This window comes from Lissotriton helveticus, chromosome 8 (assembly GCF_964261635.1).
Source record: "Lissotriton helveticus chromosome 8, aLisHel1.1, whole genome shotgun sequence".
NCBI classification, from domain to species: Eukaryota; Metazoa; Chordata; class Amphibia; order Caudata; family Salamandridae; genus Lissotriton; species Lissotriton helveticus.
In genome coordinates, this window is record NC_136069.1 from 1,668,700,353 (window position 1) to 1,668,719,140 (window position 18,788).

Below are 18,788 nucleotides of genomic sequence, written 5' to 3' on the forward strand. Positions count from 1 at the left end.
ATTATTATTGGTAGGATACTATAATAAAGTTTTAAAATTACATAGAAAAATTTTGTATTAATTATAATTATTGTTTTTGTAGTAGTTAAAAGATAAATACATTTTTAAATTTATTAAAATTTAAAAAGCATTTTTTAATAGAATATTTCATATGTAATTAATATACATATAGAATAATAAAGAAGGAAACATACACAGGGTTAAATGGAATAAATGGAAAACAGTTTATTAACATATAAAAAATAAATTGTAAGTAGAGATGTATTTTTTATTTCGATTGAAAATTGTAAGTAAACAGTTTTTATTATCCAACAAAATATATGAAGTGCATATATATATTTTTTAACAAATAAATGATATTTAAATAATTATATGTTTATTCACATATATTGTAATTTAATTAGTTAAAGAAACAAATTGGTAATATGTACTTTTCATTTAATAACAATTATTTTATTCACATAGACAATGAATATATTGTCATAGATAAATATGTATATTTGTTTTATAACAGTAACATTTTTGTTTTTTACAAAGTAATCATTTTTTTTTACAAATTAATATTATGAATATTTAACATATTTATAATATTAATTTTTACATAGATAAACACACAAATACATTTTTATATACATACATAATGTTTAAACTAATATGAGCTATTTTTATAAACAAATTATTTGTAACAAGGTTATATATTCACATTTGTTTAACCCCTTCGACGCTCATGACGAGCCCAGCTCGTCATGGAGTTTCCATTGATTTCAATGGAAATTGCATTAATGATCCAAAACAGCCTTAGCATCCAAGTGGTTAACATATAGATTATTTTCAAAATGTATATATAAATAATAAAATATTATTTAAAGTAACAGATAACAGTTGAATAATTATTTGAAAGTAATCAATATTTAGGAAATAATTTTCTACAATTTAAATAATTATTTACACTTAATATAATACTCAGTGCATTTTTTTAAAGTGTTGGAATATAGAAATTAAAGAGGTTTTTGCTGTATACAGGGACTACTTTTTAACTGCGTAATGTTATTTAGGCTTATTTGGTGCTTCAACAGATCGCCGTTGGATGCTGCTTCGCGTTCGAGAGGGTAAGTTTGTTTTTATTGTATTTTAGAAGTTAATGAAGTTAGTGTTAGTGTATGTGTGGTGTGTTTAAGTTTATGTACATAGGGTTATTAAGAGAAGATTGTGTTTTCGGTGTTAGGTAGAGTGTACGATATTTCATTTTTACCGCGTTTTAGTTGTAGGTGTGTGACGTGAGCTAATATGTTTAAATGTTACAAAGATAATATGTTTGGTGTATAAATATGTCTTTTTATATATGTATGGGTGTTTTTGTGTGGGTGGGTATGTATTTTATTTTTTCCAGGTTATCGTCGCGTTTTACTGTTTTTGAGGAGGTCCTTCTTTTTCGATCAGAGTTGTGTGACGAGTATTATATACTCTTATTTTTGCACACAAATATTTTGGTTTTCACGTTTCCCAGGAGCGTTTTTTTTTTTAAATTACTATTTTCAGGTTTTCAATGGTATATCGTGTGTATTACATTGGAGAGGAGTCGCTATGGATTTGCTTGTATTTTTGCTTTTTTTTTTTGGGCTTCCATGGATTGTATGGGTTTTTGCTATGGTGTCGTATGGATTGCTTGGAATTGGATTACGTTTGAAGGTGCAACAGAAAGGTCAGTATTTACAAATCTTTTTATGGGTGGGGAAACTGTTTTCATTTTTGCTTTAGTTACGTTGTATGTAACATTTTGTAAATACATTATCTAAATACATTTTATATATGTTAATATTATGTATTTGATAATTTAATTGCAAATTGTTACATGTAAAAATTAAGGAATTTAAAAAAAAAATGCTTAATGTAACGTGTATAGTTATGTTATGTTTTAAAGAATAGTTTTTGCAATCATTGATAGATAGTCTAGTCCTTTGCTAGTTGGATAGAGGGTAACTTGACTTTGGAGTGTGTTATACATTTTTTTCCTTTCTTTGGTGAGTTTAGGTCCGATCAAAGTTACTGATTGCTCCATTCGGAGCTCCTGGTAACTCTGTTCTTTTTGTAAGGATTGTATTAATTTGTGAAGGGTAGGTGTTCCTCGGCCTGTAGTTGCTTGGAAGGCATTGTGCCATCCTTCAACTGCATTGTTTGTTTTTGCTTCCTTATTTAGTGTGCTAAGGTAGACATTCCACCAAGCTATTTGGTATTTGGGTTGTCTTCTATGGCCTGATCTGTGTAGCCTTCCTACCCATGTGTCTTCGAAGTAGTCAAGCATAGGGCTTAGTCTTTCTTTGTTTCTTTTATAGTAGGGGCTGTCTATTAACAAGTTATAGTGCTCAGTTACATCTGTCAGTGGAACATAGGCTAGGGCGATGAGTTTTTTTATTTGATAAGCAAAAGTGCTATCAGTGGCGTATTGGATACTCAAGGTAGATTGTTGTAGATGTCGCCAGATACATTGGTTAAAATGGTAATAGCAACCTTGTATTGCTGTGTGTGGGTATGTTTTAAGGATGCTGTTTATCATTGCTTTCTCAAAGTCAATGATAATTTTTTGTGGAAAATAGTTGGTAGTATGTTGCTTGACTTCAGTTAGTATTTCTTGATAGGTAGCTTGCTGTTTGTTTGGTATAAGGGCATAAAGGAATGGAATATTAGCATTTTGGAAATGACCATGGATAGTGTATAATTGATAAAAAGGTTTGGGGCATACAGAAAAAGTACCGTCCATCATCCTAGTTTGGCATTGGGTAAGTTTAGTCATGTTGTTTGCTGTGGCAAACAGTATAATTCTTTTATCTTTAGATTTGTTGTCATAGAGTATAAAATCATCTTTATTGTGAGTTCAGAGTTCAGGGGGAATTTGGACTTCTTCAAAAGTTTTTGGTGTGGGAGGAGTAGTGCATGTTGCTCTTTTTTGTCTAGCTATAGTTTTTTGTAGGGATTCGATAGATGGTAATTGGCTAGAAGCATGTTGGGGAAGTACACTTAAATGGTGTTTCAGAATAGCAGTTGTTGGTTGATCAGTACTAGTACTAGCTTCTTTAAGGGAATCTAGCATTTGTCTAATCTCTATTTCTGTTACATTGGGTGGGTGATTATGTTCCTTAGTATAAGTAACAGTAGTTTCCTGAGTTATAGCTCTACCATAACATTTGTTGGCATAATATTTCGTACACTTCCAAAAAACTTTCAAATCTTTTTTGTTTCTCTTCAGTGTAGACATATCCCATATAACAAAGAAGCATTTTCCCTTTTTGTGAATAAATGAATTTAGCTCCTTCAGTCATGCTTGTATTGTAGTGCTAGGAGGTAATTAAAAGAGAATGTCATTACATTTTTTGATAAAATAATGTTGTATTCTAATAATACAGTTTAACACATTTCTGATTTACCTGTAAATCTTTTTATGATTTCAAGTAGTTCTTTTCAGGTCTTGATGTTCTTCAAACTGTTATTTTCTGTGTATATATTTTTGTACCTGTGGAAGTTGAGAAAATGTGTACAAATATTTTAGAACTATTTATGATATTTTGGTAGAAGTTTTTAGCTAGTTTCTATTTAGTTACCTATCTATTAAATGTCGAAGTTACAATTAAATTATATACTTACTTATTTATATTTAACTTTTGATGTCCAGGTGTTGTCTAGGTCTTCTGTATTTTCTTTTTGTCTGTAGGATAAATAGTAAAAAAAAAACATATATTTTAGGTATTTGGCTTTTAAACATAGGTGTGAGGTTTGAGAGTTACATTTTCGATGGAAAATAATGTAGTAGTACTTACTTTATATAGGTGTAGCTGTCTTTATGTTGAAGTCAATACGTTTTCTTTCAGAAATCCTGCAGAGTTTCGTCTTCCTTTAGTTAGGAGATTTAGGCTGCATTTTTAGTTTGCTGTAATCTTGTTTATATAGTATTAGTCTAATAGTTTCTGAAGTAGGATTGGTTGTTTAAATTGATAGTCTGTTTTAATTCGTGGATTTGAATTTTTTAACCTGTTATGCTAATTGCTTTCCTTATATGGGTGACGCCAATTAACGTTTATTTAATGTGTAAGGCCTTATTTTGTATAGGTAATGTTATCTTTATATTTTTAAAGTGGAGGAATATATATAATTTGCAGTAAGAAATGTTTAGTTGTTCGAAACATTGTTTATGTATTATAAAATGTATGTTTGTATTTATTTTGTGTTATAAATGTTAGGAAAATATATAGTATGTTTTATAGCTTTTTAGAATCAATTAGTGAATAAATATGAATAGTATGACTAAATTTTAAGATAATACAGTGATTTATTCAAGGATGTAGTAATTTCGATATTTTTAAAAAACGATAAATTTGCTATCTATATTTTTGTATTCGATATTTTGTCAGTTTTTCATTTAAAGATGTGATAATCGATGTTTTAGAAATCGATAATGTTGTTAGTCGATATTGTTGTAGTCGTTGTTTTTTTTAGTCGATAATGTGGTTTCGATATTTTTGTGTTTTGTTGTTTAAGTATAGGCAATCGATAATTTTGTAGTCGATAATTTTTCATCGATATTTTGTACAGTCGATATTCGGTCTGTCGAGGTTATGTCAGTGATCCATATGGGGCTGTCCTTCCCTATGCCCCTCATGCAACACAGCATTGTTGGGTAGTGCGCTGCATTGTGTGAGAGGTTTGTAAATCTGGGCTGTAGTTCCTAAGGAGAAAGCATGTTTACTGTGGCAAGGCTTGGCCTCAGTAGTAAATAATGGAGGGTGCATTAGCTATGATGGTGTTGACACCTCCAAAATGCACAGTTGGAATGGATGCCCAAAATTTCATTAACTTAATGTGGTGTAGTTCACCACAAAAAAACATTAACAAGGGCTCAAGTCATATATCTATGGAGGTGTGGATTGAGAGTGGGCCGTAGTTCAGAAAGCCAGGGTAATGGGCTCAGTAATAGCTGATTGTCCAGAAAGGGTTAGTTAGAGGGGTCAGAGTTTGTGTCAAAGGATGGGGCTTGGTTAAAGAGAGAGGGCCGATTCACAAAGGTAAACTTAGACCAAAGGTCTAAGTTTACGACTTTCAGTATTCACAAAGGTAAATTACGAGTAGTATCTTTACGTCCGAACTCAGGCCGGAATTTTCACTCCACACCCAGAATGTAGTCTCCCACTCCGGGTGCGAATTGAGATGTATGTACTCGGGGCGGCGATTCGGGCCCCAGTGCAGACATAAAGATACTTCACGTAATTTACCTTTGTAAATCCCAAAAATCGTAAACTTAGACTATTGGTCTAAGTTTACCTTTGTGAATCAGGCGCAGAGATCTGCCACCTTCCTCTTTTAAGTTTGATGGATGATATTTGATTAACTCGTAATGTTCATAACAGAGAGTACTTGGAGAGGACCTCTTGCTTCTGAAGTTGGCTCACCATCAAGTACCCTTGAGTCTGTGGTTCTGCAGAGGCCTAGAGAGTGGGCAAGGTTGCTCAAGTTTACATAACAGCTAGTTGAATATATCAGACATTACACTTTCTCCTACATATAAACAAAGATGGCTACTAAAAATATCAATAAATGGTGGCAGTATGTGCAGGGTATATTATCAACATATGAGACTTCTAGAAAGTGTTGTAAGATATTACAATTATATGTGAAGTTTCACAAATGTCATCTGCTATTTGAGGTATGTATGGATATTGATGAAGCTTGCATGCACTTTTTCTGATTTATCTGTAATTTCTGTGACAGTGCACCGGTTGGATGAGAATGAGACAGCGACTCTCTTATCCTGGGAGGAATATATGAAGGAAAACTATGTCCTTAACCAGCGAGATGAGCAAAATCAAAGCTCAGACATGAAAATAAGAGATACCTCAGACAAGTAAGTGTCTCTCTCAAATACCTCTAATTCTGATGGTGATAGAGGTATGTCCTACTTCTAACTCTCAAGGGCACTCATCTAGTTGTGGTAGTTTGTATAAGCTTCCTCTCTTTCTCACTCTTTCACTGACTCGCTTGCTCACTCACTCATATTCTCCACTGCCTGCCATAGGAGCTGCCTATTGGAACAAAACTAAGGCTGATTTGCATGGGGCTGGTGTTGTCTGAGTGTGATAGACACAATAATAATGCGAGACTGTGGATTTCTAGTCCAATGCCTCTATCTCCCCGACTCAACCCCCTAAATAAGGTCTAGGGTGTTAATGAAGGCTGGCCCACACTTGAAAATAGGGCAACAATGGAGAGATAGAGAGCGAGAGAGAGAGAGAGAGAGAGAGAGAGAGAGAGAGAGAGAGAGAGAGACAGTCTACTGCAGCCTGGTGTTCAGAAAAAAACAAGAAGGTATACGAAAAGGTAACAGGGTTCAAGACTTTCCCGTTGCGACTAGCCCCAGCGTACTGTGAGTCCCACTCAGGGGCTGAAGACTGGCAGCCATTGTTGCACTGGGAAAGAGGAGCCCTGGGCAAGGAGACAAACCCAAAAGAGGGTAACAAAGCAGGCAACCACTAGCTAAAGATATGGACACTACAGGACCGAAGGGCCCAAAAAGGTGAAAAACAACAAAGGCGGTGGGGCAAGCCAGGGCGAACTAAAGTGAGTAACACATAATCTCTTTAACCTCTGTTGCCAGACAAGAGAACTCTATAAAGGTTTGGTCTGGATACCTAGTATGAGACTTTTTACCTTAACTTAGTTGGCCCTCTATTGGCTTGGGCTGTGCCTGTGAGTCTGGGAAATATGATTTAATGTGTATGAATGTGTAGTTTCCACAGTCCTCCGAGCCATCTCTTCCAAGTTCCCATGCTTCTATGTTCTAAAGTGTTTTGTGACCTGACATCATCAACCCACCTCCACCATTCCCCCTTCTCCATGGGGTTTAGATTTGGATGGGATTTTCTTAGGAAACTTGGATACCAATTAAGGGACAAATTAAGCTGGTTCCCATAAACTGTCAGACATACCCTTTCCAAGTTACCAAATATTATAGTAAAACCCAGCACTACTGAGAGCCCAAAATGGCATCTTGCTCATATTTGGATGTTTGAGACACCAGAGAAAGGGCTATCTTGAAGTTAAACACATTGAAAGCCTTAGGAAATTACCAGTGGCCAGGGAAGACTAACCTGACTACTGCTGTACTAATTAACTTAAGGATAGGAACCGGATTGACAAATTGGGAAAAAACTTAGAATATATCCCTAGGATGGAGAGGTAATCCATGGATACCAGGGGGCCATATTATCAAGCAAGGGTGAAATATTATCGCCGCTTTTATCGGCAGGAAACTGCTGCTAAAGCGACGATAATGGGCTTGATAATATGCCCTTGAGAATTCCCATAGAAGCCCATGTTGTGGTGTTAACATGGGCTTCTATGGGAATTCACAAGGACATATTATCAAGCCCATTATCGGCGGTTTCCGGCCGATAAAAGCGGCGATAATGTATCGCCCTTGCTTGATAATATGGCCCTGGATCCTTTTCCCAACTGTGTAGGTGGAAAGAGGGGCGAGATGTCAGTTTTTTCACTTTACTTATTACCTGTATGGGAGTCTGTTGTGATGAAACTGTAATATGACAAAACGTAGATGGCCAAATGTGAGGGTGAACTCCAGATTCTGCCTCTCTGTGTGCCCATCATATTGTTGATGATAGCTTGCTGACATGTAGTCTCAAATAAGACCTCCAGATTTTGACAATAAACTGGGACCCCCTATCGACTATACCAGAAGGTAATCCATTTAACTTTACTACTTCCTTCAGATAAGTAATGTCTAAAGAAGGAGCAGGGGGCTTCTTATCAATGGGAATGGAATGCTCCATCTTAGAATTTTTTTTATCTACAACTAAAAGCAAAAGAGTCACTTCTGACTGAAGTAAATCTGTGATAAAATCCATCAAAATGTGGGACCTGGTTGTTGAGGGTAGGAAGTGAGTGTAGGACTCCCCCGGCTTTCATTCTAGACATTTTGGCCTGTGCACACACTGAACACAGTTTAACAAAGCAGTATTAATCCTTCAGAAGTGATGGGTAATCAGATCTCAAGTCTTCCTCATCTCTGGATGTCCAGCTATAGGGGAATCAAGTCCTCTCTCTAATCACCTATGTTGGATATCAAGATCAAAGATTAATATTCTTTTGTTGTACCATTATAGTTCATCCTGTGTTTTTCTTTTGTGATACACATTGTATTTGTGTGTACTGTTGGTTTTTAGCGTATTGACTTGTGAGATTTGGTTTTCTAATTGTATATGAGGGATCTTTTTATTACTGTATTTTTTATCAAATGTTTGCTTTTATGGCTTTTAGTGGACTAATAAAGTATCTCTTGACTTGACTTGACATTGTTTTCTCATTAAACTTTCAATAGCTTTGTAAAAGATGTTCTAACAATCCTTTTTCTGTGGCAGATTAATTGCTCTGTGATTAAAATGCATGGGGTCTGTTGATAGTCTGATGTTTTCCCTTTTTTCTGGATAATGCATCAGCCATCCGATGCCTGTTCCCTGGTCTATAATTGACTTTATAGTAAAACATAGAAAAGGGACCACCTGGTTTTTCTATGGTTCAGGCACTTCCAGGTCCAGAAGCCCATTGCCTCCAACCTCCATATTTTTTTCAGTAGCACTAGGGTCTCCCTACTTCTCCTCACACACTAAAAGGAAACAATAAACTGTCCAACATTTTCAATGTTGATAAAAGAATAGGGCTGAGGGAATTTTGCATTTTGCAGTGTGTGATGACAGAATGTAAAAACCACTATTTTTGCAATTGCCAGCCAGCCTATGACAGACAAGGGAAGAGATGTCCTGAACCCAATCGATGTCTCGATACCCCTCGACAACTGTCACTATTACGTGAAAAGAATTAATATTCGACCCCCGATCAATCCCGGTAATGCACGTGTGCGTGCTTTCTGATACTTTCACTCCGATGAAGTTCTGGCGTCCTGGCGTCGGGGGCGAATATTAATTCTTTACACGTAATAGTGACAGGATTTTCCCTCTTCTACCGGTACTGGCGTCAGGACCTACACTATTCATTGATTAGCTCGCACTTTTATTCTGGAAAAGTTACTGTTTCGCCAAGACATCATATCCTACCGGGTTGGAATTATCACCGGCTTTGGGATGTCACTGACTTTGGATTCAGCCACAGAGCCCTGAAAAGTCGGAGAACACTGTTTCTCTGATGAAACACGTGTCGGCTGGCTGCGTGTTTTTTGTTTGATGACAGATTAAAGAAAGAAAAAAACATCAACGTTGGATTGCTTTCGAATCACGTCTACACTATGTATTGTTGCATTGTATGAGTGCGCGGGTTTGTTGCTATATGTATTTGTGCTTGGATTCTCCTTCACAGATTAAGGGGTTTGAGGGTCTCCCCTTCCCTGTCAGCACCATACCAAATTGTTTCCACCCTAATACTTTACGTAAACACTAGCTGAGCGCCACTACTTCCTGTCTACGAAAACCCTGTTCACTTTACCTGCTAAAGGCATGACTTACCTGTTTCTTTAATGGGAGGTGGATTGTCAGGTTAAGTCCCCATTGGCGTTAATGCGTGAATATGGCTGGATTTCCAGTGATATTCAGGTATTTTGCTGTTATCGCTGGATATGTTAGCGATAAACGTTGCTAATAGCATGTTTTCTCCGCTAACATATCCAGCGATAGGCAGCTATAACAATAAACGCGCTAAGCGCGTTTTGTGATAAATATCGCAATTGATTGCTAATATTGTGGTGGGAGCGTGTTGTATGCAGCTCTGTTCTTAAAATTTTAAACTGTTGAATTGTAAAGCTGGTTTTGAACCTGTTTGCTTTGTACTCGTTTATTTTGACAAAAACGCTGTTTTTAAACCACTGTCTGCATTTGCACTTTAAAGCACGTTGATTTTACAAACGGTTAGCTTTGCACTTATCTTTGAGGCGCGCTGACTCCCCAGTCCACCGCAGCTTTTATTGCTGATTGATGTGGAGGGAGGAATAGCGCTGGCACTTCCTGGTCGTTCCACGACGGGCGGCCATCTTGTCAGGGTGTCGGTCTAGTCTCCCAGCCCTCCCTGAGTATTAAAGAGCCTATCCTCCTCGCGCCCCCCTATTGATTGCTAATATTGTGGTGGGAGCGTGTTGTATGCAGCTCTGTTCTTAAAATTTTAAACTGTTGAATTGTAAAGCTGGTTTTGAACCTGTTTGCTTTGTACTCGTTTATTTTGACAAAAACGCTGTTTTTAAACCACTGTCTGCATTTGCACTTTAAAGCACATTGATTTTACAAACGGTTAGCTTTGCACTTATCTTTGAGGCGCGCTGACTCCCCGGTCCACCGCAGCTTTTATTGCTGATTGATGTGGAGGGAGGAATAGCGCTGGCACTTCCTGGTCGTTCCACGACGGGCGGCCATCTTGTCAGGGTGTCGGTCTAGTCTCCCAACCCTCCTAATCTATAAAGCCCCTGATTTCTAGCGCAGCGGAGACGCGCAGCGGAAGCGCCGAAGAGGCGCCAAAGAGAAGCCAGTCTGTGCCAGTCCGTGACAGGACGGGGCCTAGGGCCAGGACAGTGGTTCCTGCATCAGTAAGTGATAACGTTATGATAACATACACTGCTGCCGCCCTACGTCATGTACTCACAACATCTGTGGTGACTGTGTGTGCAACCAAGTACAATCTTTAGAAGGTCCCTTCTCATGTAAAAATTGTCGTTTTCAGAGTCTGAATGCTTCGCTCCGGCTGGAGCAATTAGCCATGTCCGCTTCCCCTGCCCCTATTAACACCGGTCCCCGTAATAAATGCCTCCTATGCAACATTAGATCACTGCCTAAACATCATATGCAGATATGGGATCTGATTTCGGAGGCTCAACCTGACCTATGTTTCTTTACTGAAACGTGGTTGAAACCCCACACTGCACCAACTATTACCTTGGGAATACCGGTGGGATATAAAATCATTTGTCAGGACAGACCCATAAAAAAGGGAGGTGGCCTTGCCATCGTGCATAAACACAATATCAGGGTCTCCATTCTCGAGAAATATTGCTCAGCAGAGATGGAAATGTTGGTCTTTAAAATCAGTACCTCGCCTAAATGTCTCATGAACGGTGCTTTGGTCTATCGGCCTCCTGGACCCATGAATAATTTTTCTAACACTTTAATGGAATTACTGGCCCCCCATGTCAATGGCGAGAAAGACTTTTTATTATTGGGTGATTTTAATATACATGCAGAGCTAAAGGAGGAAAAAGAGACCCAAGATCTCCTAAATGATCTTTTTTCATTGGGCTTATTTCTACGTAATAAAGGACCCACTTATAGGGCCGGACATACTCTGGACCTCATCTTGTCCAGGCTCCCGGGAGTTGAGTGTTCTGCCCCTATTGCAAATCTATGGACGGACCATTTTACTATAGAATTTTATATCCCTGAGATAGGACCAATTCCCAAGAGATCTATTCAGATCCCCATGAAACGGAGACAATGGCACAAGATAACCAATGAACCTTTTAGGGATGCCTTCTCTATCCAAGATTATGCCCTAACCAATGACATTGATGTGGCACTAGAGAGATATGAAAAGGCAGTAACTATTGCCATTGAACACATAGCTCCTATGAAAACCTTTAAGTCCCGCCCGACGAAAAATCAGGAGGTGTGGTTTTCAGAGGACCTGAGATCCATGAAGCGTAGAACAAGGAAATTAGAGAAAACCTGGCGTACATCTCATTTGGAGTCAGATAAATTGGAATATCAGAGGGCGTTAAAATCTTATCACAAAGCTATTCGAACAGCTCGTAAACATCATATTACCTCACAGTTAGAGGCGGTAGGAAATGCGCCGAGGATGCTTTACCAAATACTGAACTCCTTCCTGAAGCCGGCAGCATGTGAGAGTGTTGACACCTCATCTCAACAACTTTGTAATGATATTTCTCGCTTCTTTACAAACAAGATTGAAACCATCCATGAGAAGATTCATGCCTCCATTGCTTCCATTGGACATGTTACTCTTTCCACTGTTGTCCCAGTGAGTGAAAAGATCATCACTTCCACTATGTCGAATTTTTCTAACATCACCTTGGCTGAAGTGGAGGGACTTATTACAACTATAAAGAGTGGAAGTCCTGTGGACCAGCTTCCACCGAGAGTGATGGTTTCAGTGAGGAGCATATTGGCACCAGAAATACAAAGTTTGGTCAACCTCTCCTTGGACACAGGCTGTGTCCCACTGGAGTGGAAGAGAGCCCAAGTGTGACCCATCCGTAAGAACACCAGCACCGCATGGGCTGACATGACTAATCTGAGACCCATTTCCCTTTTACCATTCATGGGAAAGCTCATAGAAAAGCACGTCAATAAGCATTTGTCTAATCACCTGGAACATACTGGTGCCCTAGATCCATCTCAGTCGGGCTTTAGACCAAAATACAGCACGGAAACAGCATTGCTGTCAATTACCGATGATCTACGCATGCTCCAGGACAAAGGAACATCAGCTGTCCTGGTGCTGCTAGATTTATCGGCAGCTTTTGATACCATCTCTCATGAGATTTTGGTCGAGCGTCTGACTGGGAGTGGACTAGGGGGCATGGCACTGGCTTGGCTAAAGAGTTTTCTTTCGGATCGGACCCAATGTGTCACCATGGGCGATTTCCGATCCGAGGAGACCAGGATTACTAAAGGGGTGCCACAGGACTCCTGTCTGAGCCCTACATTATTCAACATCTATGTGGCCCCCCTGGCTAATATCCTGAGAGCCTTTGGTTTTTGCCCAGTGTCATACGCTGACGATACCCAGCTGCTCTTTCCCTTTGACCATCTTACTCCAGAGGTATTACATTCTTTCTCGGAGGGGATGAGAGCAGTCTCCCAGTGGATGTCTTTGAATATGTTGCAGTGCAATGTTTCAAAGACAGAGGTTATGCTTTTCGGTGAGGCAAAGATCTGCTGGGCTCCTGATTGGTGGCCTTTAGATCTAGGACCGGTCCCCGAGCCTAAGCAGACAGTCAAGAACCTAGGGGTCCGTCTGGAACAAGAACTCAGCTTGAAGCAGCATGTCACCAACATTGTTGGATCTTGTTTCCGGACCATTGGATTGCTGCGCAGAGTTTTTCCATTGCTTCCAGACACCATCAGAAAGACCCTGGTCCAGGCGTTGGTTATCAGTCGCCTTGACTATTGTAATGGTCTCTTGCTGTCAGCTAATGAGGAGGATTTGGACAGGTTACAGGTTGTGCAGAACACCGCAGCCAGGCTGGTTCTAAATGCCCCTCCGAGAACACCTTCAAAACCTCTTCTTGCTAGGCTTCATTGGCTTTCCATCCGTCAGAGAGTTGTTTTTAAGATCTGTTCTACGGTCCACAAAGGACTTCACGGTTTGGGTCCCTCCTATTTGGCAGACAGGTTTGTGCCATATGTTCCTTCTCGTGTTTTACGGTCCAGTGATCAAATGCTTCTCACGATCCCTAGGATCAAGCGGGTAAGGCAAGGGGGTAAGGCCCTGTCTGTGAAGGGACCAAGGATATGGAATGGTCTCCCTCTCCAGCTTAGGCAGCTTGAAAATCATTTGGCCTTCAGAAAAAAGCTGAAGACGTTCTTGTTCCAGGTCTAACCACACAGTTTAGGAACTAGATTGGAGCTTTGGAATTCGATCTCCTGCAGGTTCAGCAGTCAAATAGCGCGGAGATACTCCCTCGGGAGTCTATTCAAGCGCTCTACAAACCCGCAAAATAAAATAAAATTCCTAGCTAATATGGCCCAATGTTCAGTTGATAGCCATCTGTGTCATGACCAACCTGCCTTCTGGAGCGGAGCACCAAAATTGAAGGGTGCTGATGTTATTTAGCGATCAGCCAAGCCAGTATGTACTTGGCATGTCCCCACCCTATGGAGGCACTAAAAGTGATTGCTCAGTGTGTATCTAGCAAGCCTACCTCTTGTTTCTCTTAGCTCACCCTTGGCCGCTGACAGCGCTGTGTTGTATTGGGGGAAGTAGGGAATCTGCACTGTACCTACTCTAGGGGCATATTATCAAGGACGGCATTAAAAATATCGCTGGTTTAGCGACAGAAAACTGCAGCTAAAGTGGCGATAATGGGCTTGATAATGTGCCCTGGAGAATTCCAATAGAAGCCCGTGTTCACACCAGAATATGGACTTCTATTGGAATCTCAAGGGCATATTATCAAGCTCATTATCATTGCTTTAGCAGCAGTTTTCTGCCGCTAAACCGGCGCTAATTTTTAATGCCATTCTTGATAATATGCCCCCTAATATCTCATCCTCAGTCTTCAAGTCATTTGTAGGTGTCCTCGGACCACACAAATTAAAGCTACATGCATCCCCTAAACTACTGCCTTCATCGCCTCCCATTCATCACCTCCCATTCGTTGCCCTGAGTATCACTGGTGCCCTAGTTACCCTCAAAGTAGCGTGTACTGGCAGTACCTATGGTGTCTACAGCAATGGGCTCCTTGAGTAGCCCTGTTGGAAGTCTCAATGAATTAATTGTATATTCCTGTAATAGCAGAGTGCTGTCTTACAAGAACCTGCCCAAGTACTTTCATTTTTCATTTCATTTTGGACATTTGTAAAGCGCCTGGAAGTACGCCCACCGGCGTGTCCCCGCGCTGTGATAAGTGAGAACTGAAGATCCACCCACCCTCCCAACCGTCTACCTGCTAAATAAAAGGGTCTTAAGTCTTTTCCTAAAAATCAATTCAGAAGGTTCTAAGCGCAGGCTTAAGGGTAGAGCATTCCAGTGCTTGGCCGCCAGGTGTCTAAAAGATCTACCTCCCATACGCGCTTTCCTTACTCTTGGTACCGTTAAGAGTCCTGTGCAAGAAGAGCGGAGGTTGCGTGTGGGCTCATACCCGGTCACCAGACTTCTGAGCAACGCAGGAGCCTTGCCATTCAAAATACGATGACATGTGGAGAGAGATTTGAATTCCACCCGACTGGCAACTGGGAGCCAGTGAAGTGCTTGGAGGGGGATCTCCTGGGGAGCCTCAGCACCAAACGGGCTGCCGCATTCTGCAGCACCTGGAGGCGCCTGGTGACCTTTCTTGGGGCACCCAAGTATAGCAGGTTGCCATAATCAAGACGGGATGTCACCAGGGCATGCACCAACGCTCTGCGGGCTGCAAGAGGAAGAAGATCTAACACCTTTTTTAAGGTCCTCAGAACGCCGAAGCATACCCCAGCCACACGGCCCGCATGTGTGTCAAAGGTCAGACCAGTGTGCAGCCAGACCCCTAAATTCCTTGCCTCCCGGCAAGGAACTGGCGTCTCGCCCAAGCAGGAAGGCCACCAAGCCGACGACCAAGCATCCGGGGTCCCACCCACAATCAGTACCTCGGTCTTGCTTCCGTTTAACTTTAAACAGTTGGCGGACATCCAGGCTGCTAGGTCTTTCATGCAGTTCCTGAAATTGTCCGCCGCAAGATCAGGGGTACGTGAGAGGGAGATGGGCAGCTGCGTGTCGTCGGCATAGGACACAACACGTAGACCATATTTCTCAACTATTCCCGCCAAAGGGGCAACATAGAGATTGAACAAGGTGGGGCTCAGGGACGAGCCCTGAGGCACTCCCTGGCCCAACCCAATCTCTCTAGAATAACAGTCGCCCAGATGGACCTGGAAGCGTCTGTCAGATAGAAAGGATCCTATCCACCCCAGCGCTGCACCTGAAATTCCACCTTCATCCAGACACTGTAGCAGAATGGAGTGTGCTACAGTGTCAAATGCAGCGCTGAGGTCTAGCAGGATCAAGGCCATAGTTTGGCCTTCATCCGCACCCTGACGCAAGGACTCCACCGCCATTAGAAGGGCTGACTCCGTCGAATGACGAGGGCGGAAACCAAACTGAGAGTCGTGGAGCAAAAAGGCATCATCTTACTGGGTCAATTGCACAGCTGGAGCAGCCCACCCATGACAATTATGCAATCCAATTTACTGTATGTTTATGAGCCAGTGAACGACAAGAATACTCTTTGACTACAGGGTGAAATTCCCTCCATTTATTAACACACCCCTCGGCATCTATGGCCTCTAGGAGTGCTTGTGTCAGCCCGGCTTTGTGCCCTGATGCTACAGGAATCTGTCTAGCACCGTCCAGGGTGCAATTAAAATCTTGCACGCATATAATTGGAGTGTGCTCATAGTCAGTAAGAAGGTCCTAAATATGGGAATAAAACAGGCAAACATCTGTATTAGGGACATAAACATTAAGTATGCTGATTACTCTTTTGCCTAACCTAACATAGGAGCAGGAGATAACACTCCTCAATATCTGGCTCTGAGTAATTCAGTTTGAAGGGCCCTCCAGGTCCCACCTAAATAGACTCCCCCCTGACATAGGCCAAGTACATCGATGAGTGGAGTTGTCTGCACTATTTCTTTGTCTGTTTGAGTGCCTCTGAATCAGTGAGATGGATCTCCTGCCTACAGACTTTGTCAATAATATTATGTTTTAGGAAGGAGGGCACTGTATATGTGCCGGGAAACCCTTTTTGGGTAGCTGTCACGCTTAATAAACTTATAAATAAATAAATAAAAATGTGTAAGTATTAAGGGCTCTGACATTCCACGTCAGTATTTTGTAATGTTTGCCCATGTGTGTAATAACTATTCTGTGGGAGAAACTATGACACCACTCCCTTGCCAATAACAGGGTAGAGCATGATAAGACCGCGAATGCCTACCCAGGTTACAATGTGGGATACCCAATGGCACGTTTTGCTGCATTGTGGACGTCTAAGCAAAAAGATATCCCTCAACCAAAAAATGCCCCCAATCCCCCACCTAAGGCAAACGCGGCCCAGTGACTGTGATCAGCTTGTGACCAATCATATAGCTTCCAAAAATGAATGCCTCCTTCAACACGAAGTGTAGCTATAAAATGTGCACTAAATACCTTCCCATCTAAGAGAGCTCGAGAGAAAAAACACCGGAGTATCAATGTGACATCCACAACCCCTATGGAAATCTGAAATCAAGGGAGAAGAAAACAATCACTCCAGCCGCCCTAACCGAGCAAACCTTCTTTAGCTTTATATGTTTGGAGCTTTGCCCAGAAAGAGGCCTCGCGGCATTGTGAGCCACCTGCCATAACCCTGAATTGTGTCATTGTGCAGGAAGAAAGGTTTCTACCCTCCACCCGATCCTGCACCATTAAGAATCCTCTATCTGAATCGAGAACCCGATCGACACGAGCAAGGCAATGGTCTGCTAGAGGTGAGGGCCTCCGGAGTGAGTCTACGGGATCTGGTGCACTCATCCACCTACAGTCATGCTCAGATTTGCTACCAAGCTGTGAATAAATGTGATTTACCATTTGGAGAAAACAGTGTTGTGTGGTGATAAGGAGCATAAACTGTATTGCCATAATTCAAATGTTTTGGTTCAATCAGCTCAAAAGTACATGAGGCATTGTAACCTCTGAGGATAGTGTGGGATGATCACAATACTTGCCCCCCTCATATGTGACTTCAGGAAGCTCCCTGAGTCATTGCAGGATAATGTCCCTGTCTGTATAGTCTAGGATGTTGGCGGTAAGTGCTCTAGGCAGAACTCCTGGAGGAGGGTGCGGAACAAGTACTCTGTGTGCTATTTTAACTATGAAGCACTACAAGAGATCTGTGAGTCTTCTATCCAGGATTCCAAGAATTGTTTGTTTGGCGTCCCTCAATCCCCTCTGGGAGACCCACAAAATTCAGGTTACATCACCGCATCCATCCATCCACATCCTTAACCCTGGCGTCAAGCTGGTCAGCCAAAAGCGACAAAGAGTGTGCAGTTTTTTATAATTCAGCCACCTCTGTTTTCAGTTTCCTCTGTTTGGGTCACACTCTCGCCGACCAACCATAAGTTTCCTTTTTTTTTAACAATTTCTCAAAAGCGGCTCAATGGATTTACACCAAATCAAACAAAACCACGCTCATTGAGTTAAGATCTAGGTTTCCACCAATTGTGTTGTAATTCTGCTCAAATGTTTTGTATCACTGTCTCAAATTCCTATGGGAACTTGTATGGGGAAAATGCATTCTGGGACACTCCTTTTTCTCAGCCCCTGGATTATGGATCACCCCGAAAATGTCCTTGAAGCAGCTAAGGTGGATTAACTTTTTGCATGGAATGTTTTCTTAAGATTCGTCAGATGGACCCAATGTTATTAGCAAAACAAAAAACGCTCTTCTTTCTGTGTCAGACCTGGACGTCATAGGCTGCATTGTGTGTTTCGTGCTGCAGTGTTTTGCACAGCGCCTGTGTGCTAACAGCAGCCTAAGCCTCCATTAGCACAGTTAGTTTGAGCACCAGAGGCTCTTTACTGAAAACTGCATTGTTATTGTAAGCATTAATTGCATGAAGTACTACTGTACAAAATGAGATGAGTCCCAGTCTTCCTGCACTGTTGCAGAAGGCCTCTGCCAGGATTGAGGGTGCCTTACCCACCCTGCAGTAGGGGCTAGAATTGTGTAGTGAACCAAGGAGACTTAAATACTTCTACAGTGTGGGTAAAGGGACAGTTAGTGGGGGAGGAGTTGGGCTCTGCAAGGAGGGATGAGAGAACAAACACAATGTAGCTTTTAGCGTGTTCACAACTTGCTGGGGGAGATAGTTTGGACCACACAGCTGCAGGAGGTTGGCATTGGTTCTCGTAGATGGCTTCGGAGAAGTAGGGCGAGACTTCGCCTCCTCACCCATTCCTCATCTGTCAGGGTCATGGTCAGGGGAGGCAGACGGGCTAGTGCCACCTCTCGCCTCCTTTTTCAGTCTTCTGGA

At 41.3% G+C, this 18,788-nt stretch overlaps 1 protein-coding gene across 1 annotated transcript in view; it reads left to right on the forward strand.

Moving 5' to 3' along the window:
- LOC144773615 (transient receptor potential cation channel subfamily M member 2-like) overlaps positions 1-18,788 on the forward strand; it is a 531,293-nt gene that overhangs the window by 357,969 nt on the left and 154,536 nt on the right. Inside the window, exon 24 of the mRNA XM_078658758.1 lies at positions 5,758-5,890. Coding sequence (XP_078514884.1) covers positions 5,758-5,890 — 133 coding nt within the window. The remainder of the gene's footprint in view (positions 1-5,757; positions 5,891-18,788) is intronic.